The 21,816-nt window shown below is 42.6% G+C and overlaps 2 protein-coding genes across 3 annotated transcripts in view; one reads left to right on the top strand and one right to left on the bottom strand.

Moving 5' to 3' along the window:
• The window catches only part of cdc42l (cell division cycle 42, like), a 28,136-nt gene extending 24,583 nt beyond the window's left edge, over positions 1-3,553 (bottom strand). The window contains exon 1 of one of the 2 annotated variants that reach the window (XM_061948100.1): positions 3,407-3,553. The gene's annotated coding sequence lies outside the window, so the exon portion shown is untranslated. Of the gene's footprint in view, positions 1-3,164; positions 3,304-3,406 lie in introns of those variants that run through there. The other variant, XM_061948092.1, reaches the window with a different exon arrangement.
• Positions 3,357-20,961, top strand: mlf2 (myeloid leukemia factor 2). The gene is made up of 8 exons (XM_061948081.2): positions 3,357-3,505; positions 11,915-12,026; positions 12,111-12,146; positions 12,252-12,305; positions 15,468-15,596; positions 16,778-16,937; positions 17,010-17,234; positions 20,511-20,961. Exons 1-7 carry the CDS (start codon positions 3,462-3,464, stop codon positions 17,222-17,224), a joined length of 750 nt encoding a protein of 249 aa, XP_061804065.1. The 5' UTR covers positions 3,357-3,461; the 3' UTR covers positions 17,225-17,234; positions 20,511-20,961.
• Positions 20,962-21,816: the final 855 nt, after the last annotated feature.

The raw sequence follows: 21,816 nt of genomic DNA, 5'->3' as shown, positions 1-21,816 counted from the left end.
CTTCAATTTGACAGGTACCCGCTGCTATTTTTAGGAATGTACTGCAAAAAGATTAAAGATCTTTGATATGACAAGTCTTCTGCTGTTTTTAGGAATCTGCTGCAAAAATGCTAGCCCAAGATCTTCAATATGTCAAAAGTGTTTTGCTGTTTTAGGAATGTTCTGCAAAAATGCTAGTCAAAGACATTCGATACGACAGGATCGCTCTGCTGTTTATATGACAAGTCTTCTACTGTTTTTAGAAATCTGCTGCAAAAATGCTAGTCCAACATTCATGCTATAACATGAATGCTCTACTTTTTAAAAAATCTGCTGCAAAATAGCTACATATGACAGGAGCACTCTACTGTTTTCCTCCTGTAAAACCGCACATGCAAAAATGCTATTTAATTGTCTTCAATTTGACAGGTACCCGCTGCTATTTTTAGGAATGTACTGCAAAAAGATTAAAGATCTTTGATATGAGAAAGTTTTCTGCTGTTTTTAGGACTCTGTTGCAAAAATGCTAGCCCAAGACCTTCAATATGTCAAGAGCGTTTTGCTGTTTTAGGAATCTTCTGCAAAAATGCTAGTCAAAGATATCCGATATGACAGGATCGCTCTGCTGTTTATATGACAAGTCTTCTGCTGTTTTTAGGAATCTGCTGCAAAAATGCAAGCCCAAGATCTTCAATATGTCAAAAGCGTTTTGCTGTTTTAGGAATTTTCTGCAAAAATGCTAGTCAAAGATATTCTATACGACAAGATCACTCTGCTGTTTATATGACAAGTCCAAACATCCCAGAACAAGCTAGTCAGGTTACTTCTGGACCTCCACCCCAGATCACACCTCACTCCTACCCACTTCTCCAAAGTGGGCTGGCTCAAGGTGGAGGACAGAGTAAAACAACTTGCACTGAGCCTAGTCTATAAAATCCGCTACACCTCCCTGATACCGAAGTACACGTCAAACTACTTCCTTAACTTATGTACAGCACTGTGCAATCTACTAATAAAAGTTTCAATCAATCAATCAAAAGTCTTCTGCTGTTTTTTAGGAATCTGCTGCAAAGATGCTAGTCCAAGATTCATGCTATAACATAACTAACTACTTTTTTGCTACATATGACAGGAGCATTCTACCGTTTCCTCCTGTAAAACCGCACATGCAAAAATGCTATTTAAATGTCTTCAATTTGACAGGCACCCGCTGCTATTTTTAGGAATGTACTGCAAAAAGATTAAAGATCTTTGATATGAGAAAGTTTTCTGCTGTTTTTAGGACTCTGTTGCAAAAATGCTAGCCCAAGATCTTCAATATGTCAAGAGCGTTTTGCTGTTTTAGGAATCTTCTGCAAAAATGCTAGTCAAAGATATCCGATACGACAGGATCGCTCTGCTGTTTATATGACAAGTCTTCTGCTGTTTTTAGGAATCTGCTGCAAAAATGCAAGCCCAAGATCTTCAATATGTCAAAAGCGTTTTGCTGTTTTAGGAATTTTCTGCAAAAATACTAGTCAAAGATATTCTATATGACAAGATCACTCTGCTGTTTATATGACAAGTCCAAACATCCCAGAACAAGCTAGTCAGGTTACTTCTGGACCTCCACCCCAGATCACACCTCACTCCTACCCACTTCTCCAAAGTGGGCTGGCTCAAGGTGGAGGACAGAGTAAAACAACTTGCACTGAGCCTAGTCTATAAAATCCGCTACACCTCCGAAGTACACGTCAAACTACTTCCTTAACTTATGTACAGCACTGTGCAATCTACTAATAAAAGTTTCAATCAATCAATCGTCTTCTGCTGTTTTTTAGGAATCTGCTGTAAATGCTAGTCCAAGATTCATGCTATAACATGAATGCTCTACTTTTTTGCTACATATGACAGGAGCTGTTTAACTGTTTCCTCCAGTTAAACCGCACATGCAAAAATGCTATTTAAATGTCTTCAATTTGACAGGTACCCGCTGCTATTTTTAGGAATGTACTGCAAAAAGATTAAATATCTTTGATATGACAATTTGACAAGTCTTCTGCTGTTTTTAGGACTCTGCTGCAAAAATGCAAGCCCAAGATTGTCAATATGTCAAGAGCATTTTGCTGTTTTAGGAATCTTCTGCAAAAATGCTAGTCAAAGGTATTCGATACGACAGGATCGCTCTGCTGTTTATATGACAAGTCTTCTGCTGTTTTTAGGAATCTGCTGCAAACATGCTTGTCCAAGATTCATGCTATAACAAGAATGCTCAACTTTTTTGCTACATAGGACAGGAGCACTCTACTGTTTTCCTCCTGTAAAACCGCACATGCAAAAATGCTATTTAAATGTCTTCAATTTGACAGGTACTCGCTATTTTTAGGAATGTACTGCAAAAAGATTAAAGATCTTTGATATGACAAGTCTTCTGCTGTTTTTAGGAATCTGCTGCAAAAATGCTCGCCCAAGATTCATGCTATAACATGAATGCTCTACTTTTTTCCTACATAGGACAGGAGCACTCTACTGTTTTCCTCCTGTAAAACCGCACATGCAAAAATGCTATTTAAATGTCTTCAATTTGACAGGTACCCGCTGCTATTTTTAGGAATGTACTGCAAAAAGATTAAATATCTTTGATATGACAATTTGACAAGTCTTCTGCTGTTTTTTAGGACTCTGCTGCAAAAATGCAAGCCCAAGATTGCCAATATGTCAAGAGCATTTTGCTGTTTTAGGAATCTTCTGCAAAAATGCTAGTCAAAGATATTCGATACGACAGGATCATTCTGCTGTTTATATGACAAGTCTTCTGCTGTTTTTAGGAATCTGCTGCAAAGATGCTAGTCCAAGATTCATGCTATAACAAGAATGCTCTACTTTTTTGCTACATATGACAGGAGCACTCTACTGTTTCCTCCTGTAAAACCGCACATGCAAAAATGCTATTTAAATGTCTTCAATTTGACAGGTACCCGCTGCTATTTTTAGGAATGTACTGCAAAAAGATTAAAGATCTTTGATATGACAGGAGTTTTCTGCTGATTCTAGGACTCGGCAAAAAAATAAAGTCGCTCCCCAGTTTTTGAGCTGAACTCGCAGGCCTGTTTATTTATTTATTCGGTTTATTTTGTATTTATGTATGGGCGGATTTAGCTCGGGTAATGACATTTCCTCAGCTTTTATTTTGATACTGTCCATACCGGAAGTAGCGGCAGTGGTCGACACAGGCGCGTTGTGAGCTAATTTGGCTTCTCCTTTGTCAAAAGCTGACTTCCGTTCTCATGTTTTGTTCGAGGTTGTGGAATTTGCCATCTTGTACAGTGAGAGCTCGTTTGTCGCTTTACTCAGCTGAAAGACTTCTACGGCCATTGCGGTCGTGGGGGAAGGGAGTTTGAGTACAATCTAGCATCCAGTTCCGTTCGTGGCAAAGACGTCTATTTACCTTAGCTAGCTGGCTAGCTAACAACAGCAGCCAGCTGAGTTGAATCCCTCACAACATGTTTCGATTCCTGAATGACGTCGATGACGACCCCTTCATGATGTGAGTAAACGCGCCGCGTCGGCGCTTAGACATTTAGGCTTGTAGAAGACTGGTGAAAAGAGCTGCATTTCAGCACATTACGTGTGTTTGTCGGTGTGGTGGGAGGCTGTTAACTCGTCCCCCCCCCCCCCGGCCAGTTGCGACGGCCTACTGTGTGCCGCCACCATGTTGAACACATTCATTTGTAGGGAGAGCTCTTCATCACTTTAATTGCTCAAGGGGCGACTTGGTATTAATGCGAGCAATCGACGGAGGTTAAAACGACTTGAAATCGGGTGTATTTTCTGCATGACAGCGTTGCACCGCATAGTTAAATGGACACCTAACATATGCAGGGAATGACACCTTGATGGAGGAGTTACCGTATTTTCCGCACTATAAGGCGCACCGGATTATTAGCCGCACCTTCTATGAATTACATATTTCATAATTTTGTCCACCAATAAGCCGCCCCGGACTATAAGCCGCGCCTACGCTGCGCTAAAGTGAATGTCAAAAAAACGCTGCGCTAAAGTGAATGTCAAAAAAACAGTCATATAGTTCAGTCAAACTTTAATAATATATTGAAAACCAGCGTTCTAACAACTCTGTCCCAAAATGTACGCAAATGTGCAATCACAAACATAGTAAAATTCAAAATGGTGTAGAGCAATAGCAACATAATGTTGCTCGAACGTTAATGTCACAACACACAAAATAAACATAGCGCTCACCTTCTGAAGTTATTCTTCATTCGTAAATCCTTCGAATTCTTCGTCTTCGGTGTCCGAATTGAAAAGTTGCGCAAGCGTGGGATCCAAAATGGCCGGTTCCGTCTCGTCGAAATCATCGGAGTCAGTGTCGCTGTTATTGTCCAGTAGTTCTGTGAATCCTGCCTTCCGGAAAGCTCGGACCACAGTTGTGACCGAAATATCTGCCCAGGCATTTACGATCCACTGGCAAATGTTGGCGTATGTCGTCCGGCGCTGTCTGCCCGTCTTAGTGAAGGTGTGTTCGCCTTCGGAGCTGTGTGAAAAAAGCCACCCGGCCTCTTCGCGTAAACTTCCCTTAACCACTCGCTCATCTTTTCTTCATCCATCCATCCCTTCGAGTTAGCTTTTATGATGACGCCGGCTGGAAAGGTCTCTTTTGGCAAGGTCTTCCTTTTGAATATCACCATGGGTGGAAGTTAGCATGGCAAGCTAGAACCACAGTGAAGGATGACTTCTCATTCCCTGTGGTGCGAATATTCACCGTACGTGCTCCCGTTCCACAGTGCGGTTCACAGGAATATCAGTTGCTGTGAAATACGGTAGTAATCCGTGTGCGGATGGAGAGATTGCGTCTTTTTATGAACCGGATCCTTGTCGCTTAGTAGGAGCCATTTTGTGGTCTTTACAGATGTAAACAGGAAATGAAACGTACGGTGATATCCGCGCGTTTTTTCTTCTTCTTCCGGGGGCGGGTGGTTGCTTACAGTAGAAGAAGAAGCGCTTCCTGTTCTATGGGGGCGGGTGCTTTCCTTGGCGGTTGCTTGCGTAGAAGAAGAAGCGCTTCCTGTTCTACCGGGAAAAAAGATGGCGGCTGTTTACCGAAGTTGCGAGATCGAAACTTTATGAAAATGAATCGTAATAAAGCGCACCGGGTTATAAGGCGCACTGTCAGCTTTTGAGAAAAATTGTGGTTTTTAGGTGCGCCTTATAGTGCGGAAAATACGGTAGGTTGTATGTGAATAACACGCCTAATAACTCTACAAACTAAAAACATCCAGGCCATATTATGGATGCACTAATCACATACAACGTTGAAGACATGTCCATGCTAGAAACTAGTGATGGGTTGATGAGGCGTCATGAAGCGTTTCGACACATTGCAAAACTGTATTGATACTGTGTCACTAAATACTGACATCTGCTGGACATTAAAAATCCCTACAGGCAACCTATGGACCGACTAGAGATGCGCGGATAGGCAATTATTTCATCCGCAACCGCGTCAGAAAGTCGTCAACCATCCGCCATCCACCCGATGTAACGTTTGATCAGAACTACACCCGCCCACCATCCGCCCGTTGTTATATATCTAATATTAATAAAAAAAATTAAAAAAAGGGTGAAAACTACGCGAATTGCACCTTGTGCAGACAAGATTTTTCGATCGGACACGGAGGAATTAGCGATGTAAAAGACCACGTTGGGACAAAAAAACACAAGTCTAATGCCGTTGCTAGCGATACAAGTGGAAAACTTTCAACGTTTTTCGTCGCCCAAACAGATTCTTTGGATGTGATAAATGCCGAAGTTTTATTTACGGAGGCAATAATTGAGCATGGACTTCCAATCGCACTGGCTGATCACATGGGACAGTTAATAATGTAATGCAACCTTTAAAAATCATTACGCGGTGATCGCGATCCCAAAAATAAACTTTTCTTGCATGATAATGTCCAGAAAAATTTGCTTTATATTACTATAGAGTCCTTTTAACGAATGAGTTTGATGGTTTATCACAAACCTTAAATGAAAGAAGTCCTTTGTTCTCCTGCACCATGCATGCGCAATCCTGTCGGCTGTATTTCACAGCACGACATACTGTAAAAAGTGTTTATACTATTTATACTTTCAATTAACAAATTGAAGTCTTGTGAAAGGTTGACAGGATAACTGGCATTAACTGTCAAAATAATTTCAAACTATTGAAGTTAGCTTACAGAATAAACATGTCAATCAACCCATATGATTTTTGCTGTAATATTTTTGTTTTGAAAAGTCACTGTGACTGATAGAAAAGTGATGGTTTTAGCAACATTTTAACCTGTCTGAATGCTAATAGTCATTTTGCGTCGGGGGGCAAAGCCCTGAACCCTCCACCAGGACCTTGTCCTGGACCTACCGGGGCCTGCGGCCCTTGGACCCTGGCTACTAGGTTTTTCTGATTTAAAAGTTGGCAGGTATGGTGAGGTTATAAAGCTTTTGCCTGTTAAAGAAAGGAGAATGATCCAATGCACAGACATTCGCGTGCCACGCTGTCACGACCCAGACGCACACCAGTGCGCAATCATATGGGAGCCGCGCTGAGCGCACCTCCAAGCGCGTCTCGCTGCCGGCGACAGCCAGGTATGGGCCCACGCTCCAGCGCCATCCATTTTCAGGGCTAGTTGATTCGGCAGGTGGGTTGTTACACACTCCTTAGCGGGTTCCAACTTCCATGGCCACCGTCCTGCTCTCTATATCAACCAGGGTGAGCCCCACCCCTTTCATGAGCGCACTACGCGCGGAGTGACCCCTGTTACGCGCCCCCGGCAACAGGGGTGGCAAGCAGGTAAGCTGCGCGGGCGGAGCGCGCGGAGTGACCCATGTTACGAGCCCCCGGCCACGGGGGTGGCGGGCAGGTAAGCTGCTTACCTGCTGCGCGTGACGCCGGCCGCGGCGAAAGCGGACGAGGCGGGGTGTCGGTGCGGTGGGCGCGGTAGTGACCCTGGACGTGCGTCGGGCCCTTCTCGCGGATCGCCTCAGCTACGGCTCCCGGTGGGGCCCTCTCGGGGGAAGGGGCCTCGGTCCCGGACCCCGGCGAGGCGTCCCTTCTCCGCTCCGTAAAAGTGTCCATCTCTTTTCTTTTTTTTTCTTCTGTTGTGGCATATGCAGCAGGTGCCTGCTCGTTTTTCGTATGTGGGTAACAACATTTAACTATGTATATATATTTCCGAATTGGTTTAACTGCCACCCGCAAAAAAAAAAAAAAAAAAAAATTAATCCGCCCGACCCGACCCGCGAGCGGATAAAATTTTAGTTTTTTTAATTTCATCCGCCCGATCCGCGGATAATCCGCGGACTCCGCGGTTGTGTCCGCAAACCGCGCATCTCTAGGACCGACTCAGCTGACACTGATTTTATGACCTAGTACAGTGGTTCTCAAATGGGGGTACGCGTACCACCGGGGGTACTTGAAGGTATGCCAAGGGGTACGTGAGATTTTTTTTTAAATATTCTAAAAATAGCAACAATTCAAAAATCCTTTATAAATATATTTATTGAATAATACTTCAACAAAATATGAATGTAAGTTCATAAACTCAGTGAAGCACAAGCTCAGGTTTGTCACTAAAATGTCTGTCAAAAAGAACTGTGAAAAGAAATGCAATATTCAGTGTTGACAGCTAGATTTTTTGTGGACATGTTCCATAAATATTGATGTTAAAGATTTTTTTATTTTTTTTTGTGAAGAAATGTTTAGAATTAAGTTCATGAATCCAGATGGATCTCTAATACAATCCCCAAAGAGGGCACTTTAAGTTGATGATTACTTCTATGTGTAGAAATCTTTATTTACAATTGAATCACTTGTTTATTTTTCAACACGTTTTTAGTTATTTTTATATCTGTTTTTACAAATAGTTCAAGAAAGACCACTACAAATGAGCAATATTTTTGCACTGTTATACAATTTAATAAATCAGAAACTGATGACATAGTGCTGTATTTTACTTCTTTATCTTTTTTTTTTCAACCAAAAATGCTTTGCTCTGATTAGGGGGTACTTGAATTAAAAAAAAATTCACATTGCTGAAAAAAAGTTGAGAACCACTGACCTAGTATATACAATAATATAAACCAAGTCATTGTATTTCATTTAGGATTATTTCATAACTTCATTTAAATAAAAATATATTTTTTGTCTTTTTTAGATACAGTCAATAAATAATGTGAACATGTATCATAACATGGAAATCTAAGAGAACGTGTTGTGAATGAGGATGCTTGTGGACCTGGAAATTATTATTTTATTTTTTTTACTCATTTTTATTTTAAAAAAAACAAACAGTTTTTCCAACGTATTCAATTTTAGGCGCTTTCTCTTCTTAGTTATTATTTCTCCGGCTGTAGAAAAGAGCCGCTCACAGGGCACAGAGGAGGCGTCAGTGCGACACAGTTCGCGTATCGGTCACGTGACCAAAACAGCTCATGATCGGTCACGTGACTTTCTAAAAGCGGTACGCGCACCGACACAGGGTTTCGCTCTATGAGCTCGACGCATGCGCCGATGCATCGGTGTTGCCGGACCCATCACTACTAGAAAATACTTAAGGTAGTTTTATTTCCTCACAATTACAGTCTTTTCATGCGAGCAAATTTTGGACAAAAAAATATTTCACCTGAGTTTATTCGTCATTCGTTGATGGGAATTGATACAATTTTTCTGGTTCCGATTGATTGATTAATTGAAGTGTTTATTAGTAGATTGCACAGTACAGTACATATTCCGTACAATTGACCACTAAATGGTCAATCATCCATCCATCCATCCATCTTCTTCCGCTTATCCGAGGTCGGGTCGCGGGGGCAGCAGCCTAAGCAGGGAAGCCCAGACTTCCCTCTCCCCAGCCACTTCGTCCAGCTCTTCCTGTGGGACCCCGAGGCGTTCCCAGGCCAGCCGGGAGACATAGTCTTCCCAACGTGTCCTGGGTCTTCCCCGCGGCCTCCTACCGGTCGGACGTGCCCTAAACACCTCCCTAGGGAGGCGCTCGGGTGGCATCCTGACCAGATGCCCGAACCACCTCATCTGGCTCCTCTTGATGTGGAGGAGCAGCGGCTTTACCTTGAGCTCCCCCCGGATGGCAGAGCTTCTCACCCTATCTCTAAGGGAGAGCCCCGCCACCCGGCGGAGGAAACTCATTTCGGCCGCTTGTACCCGTGATCTTGTCCTTTCGGTCATAACCCAAAGCTTATGACCATAGGTGAGGATGGGAACGTAGATCGACCGGTAAATTGAGAGCTTTGCCTTCCGGCTCAGCTCCTTCTTCACCACAACGGATCGATACAGCGTCCGCATTACTGAAGACGCTGCACCGATCCACCTGTCGATCTCACGATCCACTCTTCCCTCACTCGTGAAAATGGTCAATCAATCAATGTTTATTTATATAGCCCTAAATCACAAGTGTCTCAAAGGGCTGCAGAAGCCACAACGACATCCTCGGTACAAAGCCCACATAAGGGCAAGGAAAAACTCACCCCAGTGGGACGTGGATGTGAATGACTATGAGAAACCTTGGAGAGGACCCCCCCCCTCTAGGGGAGACCGAAAGCAATGGATGTCGAGTGGGTCTGACATAGTATTGTGAAAGTCCAGTCCATAGTGGATCTAACATAATAGTGAGAGTCCGAATAACACCCGAATAAGTTTTTCAACTTGTTTAAGTCGGGGTCCACGTTAATCAATTCATGGCAATTCATTCCACTTTTGATTCTGCTTAATGAGTCGGTTCCTCAACGGTTCTCTTATCGATTCTCATTTGGGGAAAATAGAGGAAAAAAGGTGGATTAGCATCATTTTTGTTAAATTTAGAGCAGGGGTTCATATATATATATATATATATATATATATATATATATATATATATATATATATATATATATATATATCAGTGGTTCTTAACCTTGTTGGAGGTACCAAACCCCACCAGTTTCATATGCGCATTCACCGAACCCTTTAGTGAAAAATATTATTTTAATTTTTTTTCAAATTCAAGACAAAGTTACCGTATTTTTCGGACTATAAGTCGCTCCGGAGTATACGTCGCACAGGCCAAAAATGCATAATAAAGAAGGGAAAAAACATATATAAGTCGCACTGGAGTATAAGTCGCATTTTTGGGGGAAATTTATTTGCTAAAACCCAACACCAAGAATAGAAATTTTGAAAGGCAATTTAAAATAAATAAAGAATAGTGAACAACAGGCTGAATAAGTGTACGTTATATGAGGCATAAATAACCAAATGAGAACGTGCCTGGTATGTTAACGTAACATATTATGGTAAGAGTCATTCAAATAACTATAACATATAGAACATGCTATACGTTTACCAAACAATCTGTCACTCCTAATCGCTAAATCCCATGAAATCTTATACGTCTAGTCTCTTACGTGAATGAGATAAATAATATTATTTGATATTTTACGGTAATGGGTTAATAAGTCGCTCCTGAGTATAAGTCGCACCCCCGGCCAAACTATGAAAAAAACTGCGACTTATTGTCCGAAAAATACGGTACATGTTTTTTTTACTGGTGCACAAAATGAACCGTGCATGAACATCACCTTGTTCAAAGAACAAAACCAACACAGTGCACGAACTCACAACAAATTACACACCTGCAAATCAGATGGAGAATTAGAGGGAACATTGTTTGGGGTTATCCATAATACGCCGATAGGGAGAAGGTTTTATTTACACGATGAGTCGGGTGTGTCTTGACCTCCGCGGTGGAAGCTCCGCCGAACCCCTGAGGCCGACTCACCGAACCCCTAGGGTTCGATCAAACCCAGGTTAAGAACCACTGATATATATGTATGTGTGTGTGTGGTACAAGGGACAAGCGGTAGAAAATGGATATATACTGTGTATGTGTGTGTGTGTGTGTGTGTGTGTGTGTATATATATATATATATATATATATATATATATATTCCTCGCGCACAAGGGGATGGGTCAAATGCAGAGGACAAATTTCACCAAACCTAGTTTGTGTGTGACAATCATTGGTATTTTAACTTTAACTAATTAATTCGGGAGAATCATTAAAAGGAAACGTGTGAGAAAGTGGCAAGCGATTCCAAGGAATTTATACACTGGGTGGGAACCGGTTCTGAACAAGAACCGGCTTTCAATTCCCATCTTTGTTCGTCATCCTTTTTAATTTTTATATTTGCATCTTTAATATTTGGTATTTTGAGGGATTCAAGTCCTGTGAATTGCTAGGTTTTATTACTTCCACTAGTGCCACCAGTGGTCCTCGTATTACAGTTTGAGGATGTACTGTAAAACAACATTGGTAAAAACTAGGGATGTCCGCTAATCTCGAACTGCCAATACTATCGGCCGATAAATGCTTTAAAATGTAATACCCGAAATTATCGGTATCGGTTTCAAAATGATCGGTATCGATAACCGATAGCAATCTGTTCTTGTAAAATGTTAAGGTTTGTTCCGCCAGGGCACCGCCATTTTGCGATCTGACGTCACTACGCACCTTGCGTAATGACTTCATCCCCACCCTGGAGAACAGTTCCAAGGAATTGATACACTGGTTCAGAACCGGTTTTTGATTCTCATCCTTATTTGTCATCCTTTTGATTTTTATATTTGCATGTTTATTATTTAGTATCTTGAGAGATTAAAGTCCTGTGAATTGCTAGTTTTTATTACTTCCACTAGTGCCACCAGTGGTCCTCGTATTACAGTTTGAGGATGTACTGTAAAACAACATTGGTAAAAACATTAAATGGAATGCTCCTACGATCAACACAATGAATTTCACGTTCTTCTCTGTACTTCTGGGTTGTACTTTTAGCAGATACACCCAGTGGCTTCCTGAAGATATTATTCAATGTTGGTGACACCCTACCATTGTGGTTTTTGTGCCCCAAGGGATCCATTCGCAGCTCAAAGGCAGCAGATGAGGAGTATGTTTGGACCTTTTGCCATGGACCCTTTTGCACTTGCTCCACAGATACAGCCACATCGTGCACCACGGCGACAGGTAATGCACCTAAATAACAGCCCTGGGTTTTTTCTGATTTCTTTATCCCTTCTTTGAACTTAATTTGGTCTGTGTTATTTTCAGGCTGGTGCACTGACCCCCTTTGGAATGATGGGAATGGTAAGCTATCCATCTAGAATTTTCTTTTATAAATCAACATTTTTTTTAGATGTTTTTCTGCTTGCAGTGCACAAGAAAGCTCACAGGGTTTCTAATTGTTTGCAGGGTGGTGGCTTCATGGACATGTTTGGCATGATGGGGGAAATGATGGGGAATGTGGTGAGTAATTCTTCCAATCACTTACCAAACTCATGAACCCAGGGGTTTACTGAGATACAGTACATTTAACTGCCCCAAATAGTTTGAAAATAATTTTAAAATAGGCTGTGGGCCAATAAAAAAAAAAACTCTTGTCAATAGGTTTTATTCACCTGACATCATGTCTGGCTTGTTAATACCGTATTTTCCGCACCATAAGGCGCCCTGGGTTATAAGCCGCGCCTTCAATGAACGGCATATTTCAAAACTTTGTCCACCTATAAGCCGCCCCGTGTTGTAAGCCGCATCTAACTGCGCTAAAGGAATGTCAAAAAAACAGTCAAATAGGTCAGTCAAACTTTAATAATATATTAAAACCAGCGTGATGTGGGCGCGCATGGAATCGTATATCAACATGGACGGAGTTGCGTAAAAAAAGCCACCCAGGCTCTTCGCGTAAACTTAAACTTACCTTAACCACTCGCTCATGTTTTCTTCATCCGTCCCTTCGAGTTAGCTTTTATGATGACGCCGGCTGGAAAGGTCTCTTTTGGCAAGGTCTTCCTTTTGAATATCACCATGGGTGGAAGTTTCTGGCCATTAGCATGGCAAGCTAGAACCACAGTGAAGGATGACTTCTCATTCCCTGTGGTGCGAATATTCACCGTACGTGCTCCCGTTGTATCCACAGTGCGGTTCACAGGAATATCAGTTGCTGTGAAATAGTAATCCGTGTACGGATGGAGAGATTGCGTCTTTTCATGAACCGGATCCCGGTCGCTTAGTAGGAGCCATTTTGTGGTCTTTACAGATGTAAACACACAAAGGAAATGAAACGTACGGTGATATCCGCGCGCTTTTTCTTCTTCTACGCGGGCGGGTGGTTGCTTACAGTAGAAGAAGAAGCGCTTCCTGTTCTATGGGGGCGGGTGCTTACCTTGGCGGTTGCTTGCGTAGAAGAAGAAGCGCTTCCTGTTCTACCGGGAAAAAAGATGGCGGCTGTTTACCGTAGTTGCGAGATCGAAACTTTATGAAAATGAATCGTAATATTAATCCATATATAAAGCGCACCGGGTTATAAGGCGCACTGTCAGCTTTTGAGAATATTTGTGGTTTTTAGGTGCGCCTTATAGTGCGGAAAATACGGTAACTATGCGAGACTCTAAGTCACAGGTGTCAACTCAAGGCCCGTGGGCCAGATCTGACCCGCAACATAATTTTATCTGGCCCACAAACACCTGGAAATGATGTGTCAAAGTACCTAATATTCTCTTACTAAATGTAATTGATTTTTTTTATTTTGACAGAAAAAATATATGTACTGCTTGAAATTGCATACCTTTTTAAACTTTAATAGTATCCCTTATTGAAACAAATATCACAGTATATTATCATATTTTCCAAACATTTGTCTAAATACAAAAATACCGACATATCTGCTTGATTTATGATTTTACAGCAAACTACCCATCAAATTAATAAAAATGACAATACATTTTACAGTGTTCTTTACAGCATATTACTGTAAATTTAAAAAAACAAAACAATTTTTGCGTTAAAATTGTGTTTAACTGCCAGTTTTTGACTGAAAAGTCTACTGTTGTTGTTTTCAACGGTGTATTACTGTAAATGGAAAAACGGTACATTTGTTTTTACGGTAGAAAAACTGGCAGCTAAGTTGCCAGAATAAAAACAGAACTTGTACTGTTTATCCATTAACAATATAATGTTGTAAAAACCAATGTAAATTTAATAGTAAAATTCTGGCAACTAAGCTGCAGCTTTTTCCATAAAAAAAACCAAAAAACTGGTACTGTTTTTATATTTACTGTAAAATGTTGTCAAAAACACAATTTTACAGTAACGTTTTGTAAATGTGAAGTTTTTACTGTAAAATCGACAATCTACTTAGAAAAAAATATATGTATAATTAATAATGAAATCCAGAGGCAAATTCATACATTATTCGCTGTTACAAGCGGCCCTCTGATGGCAGCCATAACTGCGATGTGGCCCTCAATGAAAACGAGTTTGACATCCCTGCTCTAAGTGGTGGGCCAGCGAGCATCTGTTGTCATAGTGTGCTGGATGGCATTTTGCCGTTCTCCAAGAAAAATGTCCTGTGCTTGCGTTGTTTTAGGCTGTACGAACCGTTCAAATCGCGAAAAGGATACACGTTTCTTTTGTGTTCCTCGAAAGGTGATCAGGAAGGGCAAAAGATGTCAAGATTTTACAAAAGAAGACGAGAAGAGAGGCACACACTCCAGTCGAAGAAAGCAGAGTCGAAGAACGCACAAATATGTAGTGATCACATCGTTAAAAGTTTGTTTGGTATACATTTAACGTTTAGTATTTCCCATTGAAATATTATCTTGATGGCGTCACGGTGGCAGAGGGGTTAGTGCATCTGCCTCACAATACGAAGGTCCTGAGTAGTCTTGGGTTCAAAACCGGGCTCGGGATCTTTCTGTGTGGAGTTTGCATGTTCTCCCCGTGACTGTGTGGGTTCCCTCCGGGTACTCCGGCTTCCTCCCACCTCCAAAGACATGCACCTGGGGATAGGTTGATTGGCAACACTAAATTGGCCCTAGTGTGTGAATGTGAGTGTGAATGTTGTCTGTCTATCTGTGTTGGCCCTGCGATGAGGTGGCGACTTGTCCAGGGTGTACCCCGCCTTCCGCCCGATTGTAGCTGAGAGGCTCCAGCGCCCCCCGCGACCCCAAAAGGGAATAAGCGGTAGAAAATGGATGGATGGATGGATATTATCTTGATATTATTGCTTAAAACACATTTTTGCTTCGAGTGTTTCATGAATCTAAAAGTGTTAAGCTTTTACCAAAGGCAGCAATCATAATTGAAACTTTTAGCACATGCACAACGCATACTTGTTAACGGCACGTACAACAGAAACAAAGCAACAAACATGGCTGTAGACGTTAAGTTAAATCCTGAAATGCAACCTTACCCGAGCAAAAACGATGGATGGATTTATCTGGGAGAGTCTTGTTCCCAATTTCCACACACAAAGAAGTTGCAGACCTCCATGCTTCTTCAAGTTTTCATTTGTTTTGTCGTTTAGAATGATGTCTGGAGCACAAGATAGTTCTTACATTCTAGCACTTCTTAACAGACATGACATGAGATGAAACCACCCTCTTACTAATTTGTGTCCTTCGCTTGCAGGAAAGGATGTCCAGTTCGCCCAACTGTCAGACGTTCTCCTCTTCCACGGTGATCTCCTACTCGTCATTAGATTCTGGGGCTCCTTCAGTGTACCAGCAAACCAGTGCAACAAGAACAGGCCCTGGAGGGGTGAGATTTGCGGTTAAATACCTACACAAGCTATTGATCTAATGACTCATGTTCTGAGAATCTCTTGTTGAGATAATGCTATACCAGGGGTCGGCAACCCGCGGCTCTAGAGCCGCATGCGGCTCTTTAGCACCGCCCTAGTGGCTCTCTGGAGCTTTTTCAAAAATGTATGAAAAATGGAAAAAGTTGAGGGGAAAAAATATATTTTTTGTTTAATTATGGTTTCTGTAGGAGGACAAACATGACACAAACCTCCCTAATTGTTATAAAGCACACTGTTTATATTAAACATGCTTCACTGATTCGAGTATTTGGCGAGCGCCGTTTTGTCCTACTAATTTTGGCAGTCCTTGAACTCACCTTAGTTTGTTTACATGTATATCTTTCTGCGACTTTCTAGGACGTGTTTTATGCCACTTCTTTTTCTGTCTCATGTTGTCCACCAAACTTTTAACGTTGTGCATGAATCCACAAAGGTGAGTTTTGTTAAAGTTAAAGTTAAAGTACCAATGATTGTCACACACACACTAGGTGTGGTGAAATTTGTCCTCTGCATTTGACCCATCCCCTTGATCACCCCCTGGGAGGTGAGGGGAGCAGTGGGCAGCAGCGGCGCCGCGCCCGGGAATCATTTTTGGTGATTTAACCCCCAATTCCAACCCTTGATGCTGAGTGCCAAGCAGGGAGGTAATGGGTCCCATTTTTATAGTCTTTGGTATGACTCGGCCGGGGTTTGAACTCACAACCTACCGATCTCAGGGCGGACACTCTAACCACTAGGCCACTGAGTTGATGTTATTGACTTGTGTGGAGTGCTAATCAGACATATTTGGTCAGTGCATGACTGCGAGCTAATCGATGCTAACATGCTATTTAGGCTAGCTATATGTACATATTGCATAATTATGCCTCATTTGTAGCTATATTTGAGCTAATTTAGTTTCCTTTAAGTCATATTAATTCAATTTATATCTCATGACACACTATCTGTATGTAATATGGCTTTTAATTTTTTGCGGCTCCAGACAGATTTGTTTTTGTATTTTTGGTCCAATAAGGCTCTTTCAACATTTTGGGTTGCCGACCCCTGTCCTATACTATGCCATGCTACACCTGTCATACAAATGATTGAAATTCATCCAAAATGACCCGTTTTGTAATCTGAGTGCGCTTCATTGCAGATCCGCGAGACGCACCAGTCGATGCGAGACAGCGATAGCGGCCTGGAGCGCCTCGCCATCGGCCACCACATTGGCGAGCGCGCGCATATCATGGAGCGCTCACGGAACCGCCGCACCGGAGACCGCGAAGACCGCCAGGACTTCATTAACCTGGAGGAGAGTGAGTCCGTTTTGCGATGGGCAAAAGCAGTTGAGCTCAATAATGCATGTTAATTAACGACTCTCTGAACAGGTGAGGCTGAAGCCTTTGACGTGGAGTGGAGGGGTCAGGCAGGACGGTACGCTCCGCCAAATGCCCGGGGGATCGACTACGGCCGTGACCGACGGGCAGGGGGCCAACAGCTGGCTCTCACCGCCCCGCCAAGCTCCACAACCCCGCCGGGCCATCGGCACGAGTCCCCCCGACACCACCCGCCGCCCCAGCCCCGTCCACGCTACGACTGGTGAAAAGTAGTAGGTGTGTATGTCTTCACGTAGAGATAACATTTGTACAGTCATGGGAAAAATAGGACACACCCACCATAGCTTGTGATCGAAATGCTTTGGAATACATGCTAGCATACATGAAATACAGATTTATCCTCAAGATTGTATTATTGTTAGACAAATGGTCAAGGATTTACAGACAATTAATCCCGCCTGTGCCCCTGCAAGATGTTTTGCCTGATGGCGACCGTGTTTTTCAACACATCTTGCTGACAGTTCCACACGTGCTTGTCGGTTCCTGAAAGGTGTGTACTAGAGATGCGCGGTTTGCGGGCACAACCGCGGAGTCCGCGGATTATCCGCGGATCGGGCGGATGAAATTAAAAAAAATTAGATTTTATCCGCGGGTCGGGTCGGGCGGTTAAAATAAAAAAAAATTAGATTTTAAATCGATTCAGGCGCGTGGCAGTTAAACCAATTCGGAAATATATATACATAGTTAAATGTTGTTACCCACATACGAAAAACGAGCAGGCACCTGCTGCATATGCCACAACAGAAGAAAGAAAAAAAAAGAGATGGACACTTTTACGGAGCGGAGAAGGGACGCCTCGCCGGGGTCCGGGACCGAGGCCCCTTCCCCCGAGAGGGCCCCACCGGGAGCCGTAACTGAGGCGATCCGCGAGAAGGGCCCGACGCACGTCCAGGGTCACCACCGCGCCCACCGCACCGACACCCCGCCTCGTCCGCCTTCGCCGCGGCCGGCGTCACGCGCAGCAGGTAAGCAGCTTACCTGCCCGCCACCCCCGTGGCCGGGGGCTCGTAACAGGGGTCGCTCCGCCCGCGCAGCTTACCTGCCCGCCACCCCTGTTGCCGGGGGCGCGTAACAGGGGTCACTCCGCGCGCAGTGCGCTCACGAAAGGGGTGGGGCTCACCCTGGTTGATATAGACAGCAGGACGGTGGCCATGGAAGTTGGAACCCGCTAAGGAGTGTGTAACAACCCACCTGCCGAATCAACTAGCCCTGAAAATGGATGGCGCTGGAGCGTTGGGCACATACCCGGCCGTCGCCGGCAGCGAGACACGCTTGGAGGTGCGCTCAGCGCGGCTCCCATATGATTGCGCACTGGTGTGCGTCTGGGTCGTGACAGCGTGGCACGCGAATGTCTGTGCTGCATTGGATCAGTCTCCTTTCTTTAACAGGCAAAAGCTTTATAACCTCACTAATGCCTTGCATCGTCTATATTAGATATATAACAACGGGCGGGTGCGGTTCTGATCAAATGTTAGCTCGGGTGGATGGCGGATGGTTGACGACTTTCTGATGCGGTTGCGGATGAAATAATTGCCTATCCGCGCATCTCTAGTGTGTACCAAATTTGGTGGCTAAACAGCCTAAACTTACAGCAGGTTTCTGGCAGGGTGCACTGAACTGTTTTAAGAAATGTCAAGTCAATTTGCCTCAAAAGGGGCCCTATTTATGTAAAACAAACTTTTCTTACCTAATTGTCCCCGTTTTTGTGTATTTGGGATCCCAATAAGTACTGAAAATTTGAAATCAAACAATGGAGGCATTGCGGAGATATTTCTAAAACAATCTTGCCTTCTTTCAAACTTGCTCCAAATGAGCTGTTTGGAAGTTGAAACTTTAGTGACTTCTTTTCTCTTAGTTATGTCAGCGGATCTCTCCGTATACGTTAGAGGTTTACCTTAAGGGCTTAGCGTGAGTCAGCCATTTTTATCCAGTTTCTCTATCCTCTTGATGTGGGTCAGATTGGCTCGTACATGCACGTGCATCCTAAAATTCTCAATTGTTGCCAATTCTGATAAAAAGTATTGTATAGTTCAAACATATATCTTTCAGTAGACTGTATATTGAAGTGCTAAAAAACTACAACATACCTGACAGGGAGGAGATACAGTTGAAGTTGGGCTTGGCCTCAGCACATAAGACCACCCACAATACGGCGCAACCTGTAGAGACAGTGAGAACGTGTCGTGACGATGGTCTGCAATATGTAATCTATGCAAAATTTTGACCAAAGCACCACCATTACATGTTATGTAGACTACAAGGAAGTGTTTTAAAAGTAAAAATCACAATATGACCCCTTTTGATGGTGTCCAATATTGTGGTTTAATAACAGCTACCAGGTTTTCACTCTGTGCTGTCCTAATATTTTTCACTTGACTAAAATATTCAATAAATCCTGCATATACAGGTAAAAGCCAGTAAATTAGAATATTTTGAAAAACTTGATTTATTTCAGTAATTGCATTCAAAAGGTGTAACTTGTACATTATATTTATTCATTGCACACAGACTGATGCATTCAAATGTTTATTTCATTTAATTTTGATGATTTGAAGTGGCAACAAATGAAAATCCAAAATTCCGTGTGTCACAAAATTAGAATATTACTTAAGGCTAATACAAAAAAGGGATTTTTAGAAATGTTGGCCAACTGAAAAGTATGAAAATGAAAAATATGAGCATGTACAATACTTAATACTTGGTTGGAGCTCCTTTTGCCTCAATTACTGCGTTAATGCGGCGTGGCATGGAGTCGATGAGTTTCTGGCACTGCTCAGGTGTTATGAGAGCCCAGGTTGCTCTGATAGTGGCCTTCAACTCTTCTGCGTTTTTGGGTCTGGCATTCTGCATCTTCCTTTTCACAATACCCCACAGATTTTCTATGGGGCTAAGGTCAGGGGAGTTGGCGGGCCAATTTAGAACAGAAATACCATGGTCCGTAAACCAGGCACGGGTAGATTTTGCGCTGTGTGCAGGCGCCAAGTCCTGTTGGAACTTGAAATCTCCATCTCCATAGAGCAGGTCAGCAGCAGGAAGCACGAAGTGCTCTAAAACTTGCTGGTAGACAGCTGCGTTGACCCTGGATCTCAGGAAACAGAGTGGACCGACACCAGCAGATGACATGGCATGACATGGTTTTCGCATGACCGCTGCAATAGATTGCACATGGGAGTGGTGGTGAATGCGTGCTGTGTGCTGGTGAACCGTGAAGCTTTTTATTATTTATTTTTATTAATGCACACATGTTAAAAGTCCAATGTTGATGATGTGCATTTATTAGAAAACAGTAATATAAAAAATATTGCTTCAACTATAAAGACACATTGAGGCTATAAACTGTTTTATCTAAATAATCGATATGTTACTAAAATAATTCAGAGCTGCAGCTCTAATGAAGGCCGATCCCGAGGTCTCTTATATTAATTCACACACAGTTTGATTTCAAAATGTCATAATTTCTATAACAAAATGTTGCTTTTTCTCTCCATGCAGGAGTCCCACCTGTAAAGATGAGCCTAAGGGGGTCGGAGGCGAGTGGAAGGAACACTCCACGGATGCTGTGAACCATGTTGGGGATCCTTCCATCTTCCTCACTAATGTTTGATTTGACCGGACTGTCGATACATAAACATACCCAACAAAGAAACAACCCTCTATACAAAAACACCCACCCACCTACACACACATAAAACATAGATAGTCCTAGAGTTGATCCTCTGCGGCGCACTTACACACTTGTACAAACGCCCCCCCTCGCTTTACTTAATTCTTTCCCCAAAAGTTTGATGTGTGTTGTTTTTGCCCACTAAAGTGCTCAAAGTATGCAGTGCATCTGCTGTACAGTCTGTTTTATGTTTTGTGGAGGCACACGTGTGTGTCTGTGAATTGAACTGTATACTGTTGACTAATGGAACAAGCTAGATTAAAGTTAATTGATAGATAACTATTTTGTTGTGTCTCTCACACAAAAGTCCTGCCAAAAAGCCACATCAAAGCCGTAACAATTTTAACAACATGGTATGGAAAGTGAACTTCGGGTGTTGCTGAATATTAGTGAGGGGTCAAATGATTCAGAAGCATTATGAAACCCAAGGAATGATACGGCGTCCCTCTGTGTGTGTCACTTTAAGGAAAAAAACATGCGACCGATACATTTGCATACCTGCCAACTACTCCGGTTTTCCCGTAATTCGTACGGTTTTCATCAACCTATTCCGGGTTACGGTTGCAGTGATAAAAAATACGGTTTTTCATTAATTAAAAAAAAAAAAGGGTGAAAACTACGCGAATTGCACCTTGTGCAGACAAGATTTTTCGATCGGACACGGAGGAATTAGCGATGTAAAAGACCACGTTGGGACAAAAAAACACAAGTCTAATGCCGTTGCTAGCGATACAAGTGGAAAACTTTCAACGTTTTTCGTCGCCCAAACAGATTCTTTGGATGTGATAAATGCCGAAGTTTTATTTACGTAGGCAATAATTGAGCATGGACTTCCAATCGCACTGGCTGATCACATGGGACAGTTAAATGTTTGTAATGCAACCTTTAAAAATCATTACGCGGTGATCACGGTCCCAAAAATAAACTTTTCTTGCATGATAATGTCCAGAAAAATTCGCTTTATATTACTATAGAGTCCTTTTAACGAATGAGTTTGATGGTTTACCACAAACCTTAAATGAAAGAAGTCCTTTGTTCTCCTGCAGCATGCATGCGCTTTGGCCTTGCTTCGTGTTTGGTGCGCAATCCTGTCGGCTGTATTTCACAGCACGACATACTGTTAAAAGTGTTTAT

The sequence above is a fragment of the Nerophis lumbriciformis genome, linkage group LG04 (assembly GCF_033978685.3).
Source record: "Nerophis lumbriciformis linkage group LG04, RoL_Nlum_v2.1, whole genome shotgun sequence".
NCBI lineage: Eukaryota > Metazoa > Chordata > Actinopteri > Syngnathiformes > Syngnathidae > Nerophis > Nerophis lumbriciformis.
This window is presented reverse-complemented; position numbering and strand designations above follow the sequence as displayed.